The sequence below is a fragment of the Plodia interpunctella genome, chromosome 22 (assembly GCF_027563975.2).
Source record: "Plodia interpunctella isolate USDA-ARS_2022_Savannah chromosome 22, ilPloInte3.2, whole genome shotgun sequence".
NCBI lineage: Eukaryota > Metazoa > Arthropoda > Insecta > Lepidoptera > Pyralidae > Plodia > Plodia interpunctella.
Window position 1 is genome coordinate 2068078 of NC_071315.1, and position 11636 is coordinate 2079713.

Genomic DNA, 11636 nt, shown 5'->3' on the forward strand with positions numbered 1-11636 from the left:
GGTAAGGAGTCGAAACTATTAGAGAAATTTAATTATACAGACAAATGTACATACAGAAGATTCTAATCAGACTGAAAAGGTACACTTTCTAAAGTTTAGCTGAACTATTATGACTCTTCTTCAGGTGTTCCAGATCTTCGATTTGTATACCTCTACAAAAAATGCTCATCAGACTGATCAATTTTTGTTAAGTCGTCATTTATATATTTCTTATAGTTTAGCTGTACCATCATTGTTCTCCATGAGGTGTTCCAATTTTCAAAATCATTTATACCCTATATGTTGCCCAGGCTTAATAGCTATATAACAAAAAAGTTTCATTCAAATCCGTCCAGTAGTTCCGAAGATTAGCGTGTACAAAGACATACAGACTTTTTTTTCCAATTCTTTGTTGCTGTGACTCTATCGCCTAATTTTATTCAATGTGCAGGTTATTTTTTCTACTGTTTTATTATGTGTATTAGTATAGTATTTAGTATAGTATAGAGTGATAATTCTTCTTTCTTTTCCGAGTGTGTTATTGCTACATTGGTGTCAGATTTTATTAAAGTCGCCTAAAGGCATCTGATGTGACTTAATGATATACGACTACTACCTACCGCGATCTAGTGACGTAGTAGTCGCACGCACGCACACTCAATGTAACCAGTGTGAAGCTAGGTTTTTTCACGACGATTTCTTTCAAAAGCCTACACTTGATGGCTTATGAAAACTACTAAATATGATATGAGTCACATTTGTATATAAATACATGCGGCACAAAGTTAGAAGAAACTCCAGAAACTTTCGGTTTACAGGCGGTTTAACCGCTGGACCACCCTCGCTACGAACTGACAATAATCGTAAGGGTGAATTTCACGACTGTTTGAACGCGGCGTGTAGCGTTTGTAAGCGTTAGGATGGCGGGACAAAGTCTCCGATTCAGAATATAGCACATCAATTGTGTACTATAAATGTACTATTTGTATCCTTAACCAGACATTTGTACCTCTAAAGGTAATAAAAGTACATGAAGAGGTCCCTGGTCCCTGGATCTTCTGGAAGCGCTAGTCAGAGGCAGGCTATTTACATCCGAAAACTTAGTACTACTATATGTACTGGTATGTACTCCACTTGCAATACAATTGTAGGTACCAAATTGAAGTTACGTGATTAAAACATTGGTCCCGCCAATTTGATGATTTGTGTTTTCGCTGAATTCATATGAAAATCGTTAAAACTAAAGAAAAATTTTATGTGGAAACTTAGTATTCACTAAGTACATAAACATGTGTAATTTATTAAGTCTTAAGTACATCAAAAGTTATCCATCATTATTAAACTCCGCGATACGCGATAATTATATAAAACGAAATTAGAATTAGGTAGATATTTAGATGGTCGTGAAATTCACCCAAATACGAATACGTTCATTCATTAAAACAATGTGGTTTCTTTCCTCGCAGGACAGCACCTCAATATCAGGCACATGCGCACAGACAAGATTATTCCAGCTTAAATTATAAGCGATACATGTTGAACTGGTTCCAGAGGAGAAGCAGGCCAGTAAGTTGGACTTTTGTTTTAATTCAATCATCTTTAGGTATAATTGTGCACCTGGGTGAATTTCCGAGTGTTTCTCCTTCAAAATAAAGAACCCTTCTAAAAATCTTAAAAATCAAATGTGTTTTAAATTTTACACTACAGCTGAACACAGATTGTTATCAATAAATTAGGGCGTAGTAAAAAGTTTCTTGTCTTTGTTGAAATCTGAAGAAGGGTAATGACGGCGGTCAAAACGCTCGAAAATTCACCCGTCCACACCGCAGTTTCTCTTTGTTTATCAACTTACTCAGCAACATTCGATAATATTTTTTTTCAAAGACATTTAACCTACTTTCATGACATTTAATCATCATCATAACGAGTGTGTAACTAACACTGATGTTAGATTTTATTCAATACGCCTAAAGGCATTTGACATGACTTTTCCGACTAAAAAGTGTAGCTTTTTCTTTTAACACAAAGCGTGCTCATGTTTTTCGCAAAAATAATTTTCTTTATAACTTTGAGCTGAGCCATTTGGCTCAGGATCGAGACCTTTGGAAGATAGAAGGGGAGGCCTTTGCCCAGTAGTGGGACGCAAAATACAGGCTATAAAAAAACTTGAGCTGACGGTTATTTGCGTTAAACTTTATTAACAGAGTCAAAGTATAAGAAGAGAAGCACGCGGCGTGAGAGTGTCCACCCCCCCGCCGCCGCCCTACCCGAGTCCCGCGGACCCGAACAGTGACAGAGAGCTGATGATGTCGTCCCCGCCCGGCTCAGCCTCGACGTCTACGCCTCCGCTGCGCTTCAATGAGGTCGTATCCGCAGAATCTTCTAGAGATTTCTCGTAAGTCTCTTTCTCTCATCTTCAGATGAGGAGCTCATGAACACACACGTGAAAGAAGAATCGTTCACTGATCTCTGAAGAAAAATCTCTGATCGCATTTTTAATATGCAGCGGAGACAGATTTTTAAATTTGTGACTTTAAAATATTGGAGATTGCAAATTCAAGCTTTGCAAACCTGTTTGTTATGTTTCTTCTTAGCGTGTCGACTCAGCGAATATAACACTACCGATACAGCACTGTCCGTAGTGTCCGCAGCACACTAACGCCACAATAGATTTCTTTGGAGAAAGAAAATATAAAATCAGCTCGGAAAACCATCCCTAACCAACTGGCCACAACTAGCCATTCTAATTCCGGAGATCTTTTTTAAACTCAATTGAGTTTAAAAAAGATGAATGGCTAGCCTAGGCTAGCTAGGTTAGCCTCAGTAACCCCTATGCGTTTAAGAATTTTGATAAAGAATTTTGAAGAATATCTATTCTTCAAAATTCTTTATCAAAATTCTTACGACGAATAATAATAATAATAAAAGCGTTTATTTCCTCTTCACAATACAAGAAATACAAGAAAGCTTATTGCTACCACAGATTACATATTACCTTGCTACGTAGCTAATAATTATATGACTCGGTCTCGTATGCTTTGTGAAGAGACTAGTTCCTGAAATATGTCTCCTACGGGACCTGTGCTACAAGTGACTAGCTCTATATACGTATGTGTAATAACAATTAACTGTATACAATTACAATATATGTGAATGTATACATACATCTGTATCTTATCATATGCTATTGTTACTATATACTAATTTAAGTATTATAACATTACTTTTAACTTATGTACAAATAAATTACGAAAACTCCCAGAACTAAACAAATTGGATTGAACTCCAGAAATAAGTAAAAAGCTATTTCGATTGGGACATAACTTGCACCTCAAATATCTCACAACACATCTACTGATAGCCAGAAAGGTGGAGATTGACCAGAAAGGACGATTTTGCATAGAAAAAGCGGATTATCGAACTGGTGAACACCAATGCTGTAAATAGAAGCCAAAATATCATATAGTAGTCACTATATACAGACTCTGTTACTACAGACTATCCATAAAGTTGATGTTTTTTTTTTAATTTATCTATTCTCTTCTTCAGGACCAGAGTTCAACCTCCGACCCCAACCCTGGGGATTCTCAACCCCATAATGTATTTACTAAACGCTAGTCGCAGAAGCAGGTACATTGTAAGTTATCAATGTTTCTCTCACACACACTTTGAGCGTGTTTCAACTTAACGTTTTCGAATAATATAGGATTTGAGGTCATAATTGTTGTCTGTGCCAACTTAGATCCCGATAAGACACACAAAAAAATACTTTGTTTTTACTGACCCATCTTGAATACCAATATTATACAGGGTGACTATAATTATATATATAATTGAATATAATACATTGGCAATATTTTGTCTATGGAAAATTATATTTTTCAGATTGACCTGGGTTTTGGATGTTTATCTATATACGTATTATGTTATAGAATATAGTATAGTTGAGTTAGTATCCCATAACACAAATTTCGAACTTTGGGGGTAACTCAATCTGTGATTAAAAACAAATCGTATTTGAATAGTATACAGGGTTACTGGTATCAAACGCAAAACCTCTTAAAGACTACTTGGGTAGGGGGACAGTTGGGGTACAATGGAACGAAAAAGTCATTTTTGTTTAAAAATCAAAATATTCTTCATATTATTACAAGAACAGTTCTTAAACTATCAATTGACAACAAAAAGGATATCAAAAATTACTCTTAAACCATTTTTTTTATGCACAGTGCCCCAGGTCTGGGGTACTATGGCACAACGTCTGGGGTACATTGATACAAGAATAGGAAATCAAATTATATGATAAAAATATAATATTAACCACGCTTATATTTGCTTAAAATATGTTCAGGACAAGAATATACTCAACATAGAATGTATATAGAATATATAACATAGAAGAATAACTAACACTAGCTCTATATACAGAATTGATAACCTTGATTCCAAATTGCAATGGGACGCTCATATTAATGGCCTATCTAAAAAGCTTAGTTCCGCGGCATTCGCAGTTTGGAGAATCAGACAACTGACGGACGTGGCGACTGCTAGATTAGTTTACTTTAGTTATTTTCATAGCTTAATGTCCTATGGGATACTACTTTGGGGGAGTGCTAGCACCATTAACACTATTTTCATTTTACAAAAAAGAGCAATCCGTGCTATATATGGTTTGAGGAGAAGGGATTCCCTTAGAGATTTTTTTTAAATATATTAATATTTTAACTTTACCCTCTCAATACATATTTGACAACATTATGCATGTTCGGAAAAATTTAAACTTATTTAAAAAAGTTGGTGATTACACTGATAAAGCCTTACGTAATAAAGATAAATTGTCTGTCCCCGGGCGTAAAGTTAGAACGTCTTTTGTTGGGAACTGTATCCGTTTTTATAACAAATTGCCTAAATGGATTCTTGATTTGCCGGACAAAAAATTTAGAAATTAAATAAAAGAAGTACTTTGTAAAAAGGCATATTACAAGTCTGATGATTATGTTAACGACAATAATGTTTGGCCCAAGCATAACATATGTAATAAACATTATTACATACGTTTTGTACATTTAGCATTTATATATTATAAGTAATTTTATTGACGTCAATAAGTGATGTATATCATCCTAAATTGAATAAAGAATTTTGAATTTTGAATACCGTCGCTATATTTGGTTCTAGAGGAAAATAGAAGCTATTATTTCTATATATTTGCGACTTCTCACCATAGTGACTTCAAAACTTGTAACAAAATCAAATAAAATTAATCTGATACCATAGATACGTAACGGAGCAAAATGAAACACTGTTCCATAGAACCCCGTCCCACTTTACTCCATAGGATCTCGAACATTTTAAATAAGAACTTAAAACTGTTATGTTATATTTTGGACTAAACAGTTTTGTTCAAATATTTGCTAAAATAATAAATATTTATGTAAAAAAATTGCACATACCTGCAATAACTACTTTTTTTTGCAAAATCGAAAAGTCACCGGTATGAAATTCAAACTTTTTACTCCTCAAAACTATTTTTATCGTCTCAAAACTCTGTTGTCGCACGCCGGCCATATTGCGCTGCGCCATCAGGTGCTACATGAAGTGTTGTGATTGGCCGAAGTGAAAGCGTAGGAATTCGTTTGTAGTTTGAATAGTTACTGGCAGTGTTCCACTGTACCCCTTGTCCCATTGAGCCCCCACTGTCCCTACATCAAATCAAGCAACTTTCATCGTGATTCCTAGATTTTTTTTTCAAATATAAAAAATACAATCTACTTTGCGATTCTACACATCTTAACTCTATGTAATAGAGTAGCAAAACGAGACAGTAACAGTAGCGTTATGTAGCTGAATCGAACATAGAGTTAACGTTTTATAGAAACGACATTAAAACTAAAAAAAATGAAAATTGTTGTATTTATTACCTTTAAACAAAAGTCGTAGAACAAAAGATGTTAGTCTCTATATACCATATGCGCCTTTGGAAGGTTATGCGTTGATACCGGTAACCTTGTATATTTACAACGTCGTATGTCCCCAGATTCTTAGAAGGGCGTTCAGGCCTAATCCGTCGGCCAGCGATAACCCGAGCCCAGATGAAGAGTCGGAGTCAATTCAAATTCTATCGTCTCCGTCGGAAATGCCGCGCACCACGTCATCGTCCGGCAGATTCCTGTCGCGGTCCTTGTCCGATCTGGATTCACGGGTGACGCCGTCTTTACCGTCCCGGACACTCTCGGACATGCAGCCGCCCCTTTCGCCGGACAATGCATCTCGTTCGGCGCCATCGTTGACGCCAGAATCCCGGGACACTGGTTTTAGTAGGTAGGTAATTTTTATGCCGGCTATAATTGCACGGCAAATAGCTAAATTTTGTGGTTTTCTACGTAAACTGCTGATTGTTTCTGCGGTAAATATATGTTCTCATATCAACTCGGCAATGTACGTACGTTCGCGTCGGCGTCTGTTGAGTTCGGCGATAGTGTAGCCGTATCAGGTCGCACTGAAGCGCCATCGTCAAATTATTATCAATTTATTTTAGTTCTAAGCGGTTATTGTTTTGCTTGGAGAATAGTCATGTATTTATACGGCAAATAATATTTTATAACTAGCGTCTCGCCCCGGCCTCGCTCGGCAAAAACCATAATAAAAAGTAGCCTATGTCACTCCTGAAGGTTTCGCTTATCTCTGTGCCAAATTTCATCGAAATCGGTGTAATAGTGTTTGAGTAACAAAAATACAAATGTTTTCTGTTTATAATATTTGTTGCGGCCAAAGCCTGGCAACACAAGGAAGGGAGGCGCCACGACGGACTTCCGTCGCTCGCCATCTTATACTACTCGTAACTTACATCTTGTACGCACCATTGTCCAAAGAATAAATTCTAATCTACAAATTCAGCGCCTTATAAATCCAGTCACAACCTATATTCATTTGTGTGTGAATTAATTCGCACCAGTATTGTACAATAAAATCACTCAGACTCAAATATGTATGCCATATGATATTTATTATAAACTAAGAGACGGTCCCGGTCCCGGCTTCGCTCGGGTAAAATCATAATAAATTATATACCTAAACCTAAATCCGTTGCACAATTTTAAAGATCTAAGCATACATAGGGACAGACAGCGTGAATCAACTTTGTTTTATGTAGTGATGGTAAAAATGCAAAATTGTGTTTGCTACTTACTCAACAGTTTTTCCTGTTTCTTTCGCAGCCATTAAGCTTTGGATCCCCGCGTCTGCATTTCTACTTTTTCTTCTCTACTTCGCACGGTTTTCGGGTCGTTATTTGAGTCAGACCAAGCACGATACCTGACATGAAGCCAGAACTTTCTGGGTTTGGCCGCTAGCAGCCGACGGATTTGATGAAATTTGTTAAAAAAATAGTTAAAAGGACGCCATTTCACCTGTAAAATTCTTTAGTTAATATAAGAACAAATAATAAATAACATTAAGAAAGACAACAATAATTTTGGTATTTGAAGAATTTTATAGGTGTTGGCGCACTAAGCACCAACTACAAAAGGTCTGCGCCATTCTGCTTAAGATACCTGCAGCCGGCGCCGGTCGGTGCTAGAAGCAATACCTAAAAATAGGTAGTTTTTTAAGATTTCATTTTGATAATAAATACACAATGTACTTTTAACTTTCTATGAAATAGAAAGAATATAATATTTGACAATAGAATTTACGCATGTACATATTTTGAAGCAAATATTTTTTAGTGTTTTAGTCCTGTATTAATTTTTAATATTACATATTGATAATTTTAAATGAATTTTGAATATTATAATATATTCGATAATTTTAATAATTGTATTATATCAGTTTTGACCAGTTTTTTGTAATGCATTATTTAAAGATCAGTAATAAAGATTATTCTGAAAACCATATTATTTTTCTGTATTAGAATTATGTTCTAGAGAAAATATATTTATGTGTTTCAATTCTGTAAAAATTGTATAATATTTTAATGATCATATTAAGTATACCTGTGGTAATCATGTTTTCATAATGCAGTATTTTAAGACTGATGAAAGTTTAAAGAAGTTACTATGAAAATCATAGTATTTTTTTCTTCTATTGAACTTGGGATTTAACTTCGTAAATTTACAACTTTGTGTACATATTAAGTTCTGAATCAATAAAAAACATTTCAATAAAAAATGCATTTTATTATTAGACTAGCTGCGCCCCAGGGCTTCGCTCCTGTGGAATTTCGGGATAAAAAGTATGTGTTATTCCAGGTTATTTTCTACCCATGTACCAAATTTCATAACAATCGGTCCAGTAGATAATGTGTGAAGGGGAAACTAACAACAAACATACTTTCGCATTTTAATATTAGTTGGGATTGGGATACCAATCGCTGCCAATTTCAACCTATTGATTATTGTCACCTAAATGAGATCTTGGCAGAAGGATGACTCCACATTTTTTGGTAAGAACCAACAAAATGTGGATTTGAGGCCCACAAAGAAGACAATTTCTGGGTTACAATTTAATTTATTACTTCTTCTATAAAATAAGACAAAGATTATACCAGTATATAATAGATTACTTCCACAGTTTCTTGATAGACATGTTCTTCTCAGAATCTTTTTGCATGACCTTTGCGACAGCCATCTCAAAATCTTCCTGAGTAACATGCACCCTGCGCTCTCGTAAAGCGTACATTCCAGCCTCAGTACACACGCCCTTAACTTCCGCACCTGACGCTCCAGGCATCAACTCGGCAATCTTGCGGAGATTGATTCCTCTAGTCAAATTCATCTTCCTAGAGTGAATCTTTAGAATGTCTAACCTGGCTTCCTCATTCGGCGGTGGGAACTCGATTTTCCTGTCAATACGGCCAGGTCTCAGTAAGGCAGGGTCTAGGATGTCAATTCTGTTTGTAGCCATTATAACCTTAATGTTTTTAGTTGCTTCAAAACCATCCAGCTGATTCAACAGTTCCAACATAGTTCTCTGCACTTCAGAATCCCCTCCGCTACCAGATTCAATACGAGACGATCCAATGGAATCAATTTCATCCATGAAAATAATAGATGGAGCATGTTCACGGGCCATAACGAAAAGTTCTCGGACCATACGGCTTCCTTCTCCAATGAATTTCTGGACCAATTCTGAACCAGACACACGAATAAAGGTACATTCGGTGTGGTGAGCTACAGCTCGAGCCAATAGGGTCTTTCCAGTACCTGGAGGACCATACAACAACACTCCCTTAGGCTGAGCAATACCTAGGGCATCAAACAACTCAGGGTGCTTCACAGGCAGTTCTATTACTTCTTTGATCTCTTTTATTTGTTTATCCAAACCTCCTACCATTTCGTAAGTAGAATCTGGCACCTTCTCCACCATCATAAGTGAAACTAAAGGATCAACTTTGTTTGGTAGGATTTTATGAAGAGTGTAGCTTTCATTGCGCAGCGCGACACGGCAGTTGGCGGTGACATCGTTAATATCTACGTTTTTGTCCAAGTCTACAACAAATTTACCTTCAGGGTGGACTTTAACTAGGACTTTTTTCTTGTCCATCGGTTTGACCACCTCGCCGACATAAGACCCTTGCTCTTGTAGAAGCTGCAGTTCTTCGCGTAGCATGCGTACCTTGGCATTGAGTTCATTCCGCTGGGCCTGCAAGCGACGGAGGTTCTGAGACTTTTCGGCCACGACAAGCTGAAGTTCTTCAATCTTTGTGATGTAGTAAGGCCTGAAGCCCTCGCCCTTTACAGGGTCTACCTCCATTTTGGAAGTAAGTGTCATTTTGAATAATTAATTTTTCACATCAATTTGGAAATACAAGGTATATTTTTGTCAGATTTACGATTATAATTCGCACAACACAACTCAGCACAGACAGCAATATTTTCTCAAGTCACGCTTAGTGTTGCTATAACTTAAATAAAATAAACTACTAAAATTCTACTACTTCTTTTGGTATTCTACCAATATTATAATACTAGTAGTTTAAAATTAGACTGTAGACCACAGATATAAAAATATTTTAAAATCTGTGCTGTCGACGGAGTATAGTTATTTAACGCGTCTATTTTTCAAAAGACACCTTGCCTTTTCTCAAATGACTTCTGGAACTTACGGCATCCTAAACCAAAAAATGGTCTAATTATGACTTGTAAAGTACTTAATGAACGGCATTACAATCTTAGTTCGTAAGTTTGGCTCACACTTGATCGGATTTTTATTTATTTGATTATTCGTATCGGTTATCGAACGAAGAATATGTCTGTCTGGTGCACAGATATCAAAACAGTGGTTTGATGACACTTCAATTCGACATGTTTTCTACTACACAGATATAAGAACACTTCAATGTTCATATATCTGTGCTCTACTACAAAATTATACTAAAGTTTATAAAGAAAAGGTTTGAATACCTACTATGGAAATAATAAATATTCTTCATCGCAGTCGCAGACTGTCAAATAGACTGACATTGTTCCGTTAAACAACTTCTGCTACATTTTATGAAACACCTTAAAAATAAAATAAAGATGTAGCAAGCAAATCTTTGAAGCATCGCAACTGGTGCCTAACAACCTAATCAAGATGCGTATACAGAATTCATAATACAAACCTAACTACCCTATATTCTAAACTTCGCAGATATTATGAACTTGATGAATATAAAAAATATAATGTGCATAATATCTTCGATTATGGTGTTCTTGTTAACAACAGTTTTATTTAATGGTTTGTGGTTTCTACGAACGGCTACTTTAGCTCACTGGAGTTACATAATTGGATCCGGTATTTGTCCAGCAGGATACGCTGGGACTTTCCTCGTCTGCGCCAGTATTTTCGGCTTTCTGGTTTTTGGATCTTGTATACCTGGCTTTTTAGTACCGAAACTGAAGTTTTTTTCTACGGCTTTGACGGTACCTCCTCAAATACATATGCTAGTACTTCTAAATAGATTTTTCGCAGACAGAGTACCAAGTGAAAGCGCGAAAAAAGTGGTCATGGGATACACTATCCTAACTCTCATATCAACGTTTTGGACAGTTGGATCGTTGGGTTATATAGCATTTGGAGACAGCTTCAGTTCTTCTAATGGATCGCCCCCACCCCAATCGTGAACGGAACAAGCAAGACAATAAACTGATAACAATTGTTACCCTCATTCAATCCCCGATGAAAACGTATCAAGATAGACAATAAAAAATATGTAAATACATACGGTACGACCCTCATTTAAGATTAATGATGAACGGAACATGCAAGATGATAAATGAATAAAAATAAGCACTTGCAACTGCTAAAACGGTCTCAATTTATAGTTCTGTTATCATGAAATTTATTAGTCTGGGTTGTGAAATAAAAATTGTATTTACTATAAACGTATGTATTTCATTAAAAATACTAATATCCTTTGTAATAAAATAAAGTAAATACTTAAATAACTATCAAGGAGGGTCAACTTATACTTAGTTTGTGAAAACCCAAGGCTACTATCAAATGAAATCAAATGAAGTCGTTCATCTAATCGTCCGATCCAATAAAATCATTATTTTCTATTTCAAAAGATTTTATTTGCCGATGTTTTATAACCACCCTGTATAGATAGTGAAGTGGGTAATGTTTCATTTTGTCCAATAACTTATTAAATTGCAAACTTTTAAACAAAATAC

At 35.9% G+C, this 11636-nt stretch overlaps 2 protein-coding genes across 3 annotated transcripts in view; one reads left to right on the plus strand and one right to left on the minus strand.

Moving 5' to 3' along the window:
- Positions 1–8148, plus strand: part of yl (yolkless) — a 41160-nt gene extending 33012 nt beyond the window's left edge. Inside the window, exons 36-40 of one of the 2 annotated variants that reach the window (XM_053762384.1) lie at positions 1446–1545; positions 2184–2374; positions 3529–3616; positions 6017–6300; positions 7197–8148. In XM_053762384.1, coding sequence (XP_053618359.1) covers positions 1446–1545; positions 2184–2374; positions 3529–3616; positions 6017–6300; positions 7197–7203 — 670 coding nt within the window. In that variant the 3' untranslated portion in view covers positions 7204–8148. Of the gene's footprint in view, positions 1–1445; positions 1546–2183; positions 2375–3528; positions 3617–6016; positions 6301–7196 lie in introns of those variants that run through there. The other variant, XM_053762385.1, reaches the window with a different exon arrangement.
- Positions 8149–8467: 319 nt separating this feature from the next.
- Rpt6 (Regulatory particle triple-A ATPase 6) lies at positions 8468–9878 on the minus strand. The gene has a single exon (XM_053762390.2). It carries the CDS (start codon positions 9748–9750, stop codon positions 8539–8541), a length of 1212 nt encoding a protein of 403 aa, XP_053618365.1. The 5' UTR covers positions 9751–9878; the 3' UTR covers positions 8468–8538.
- Between the last annotated feature and the right edge of the window lie 1758 nt (positions 9879–11636).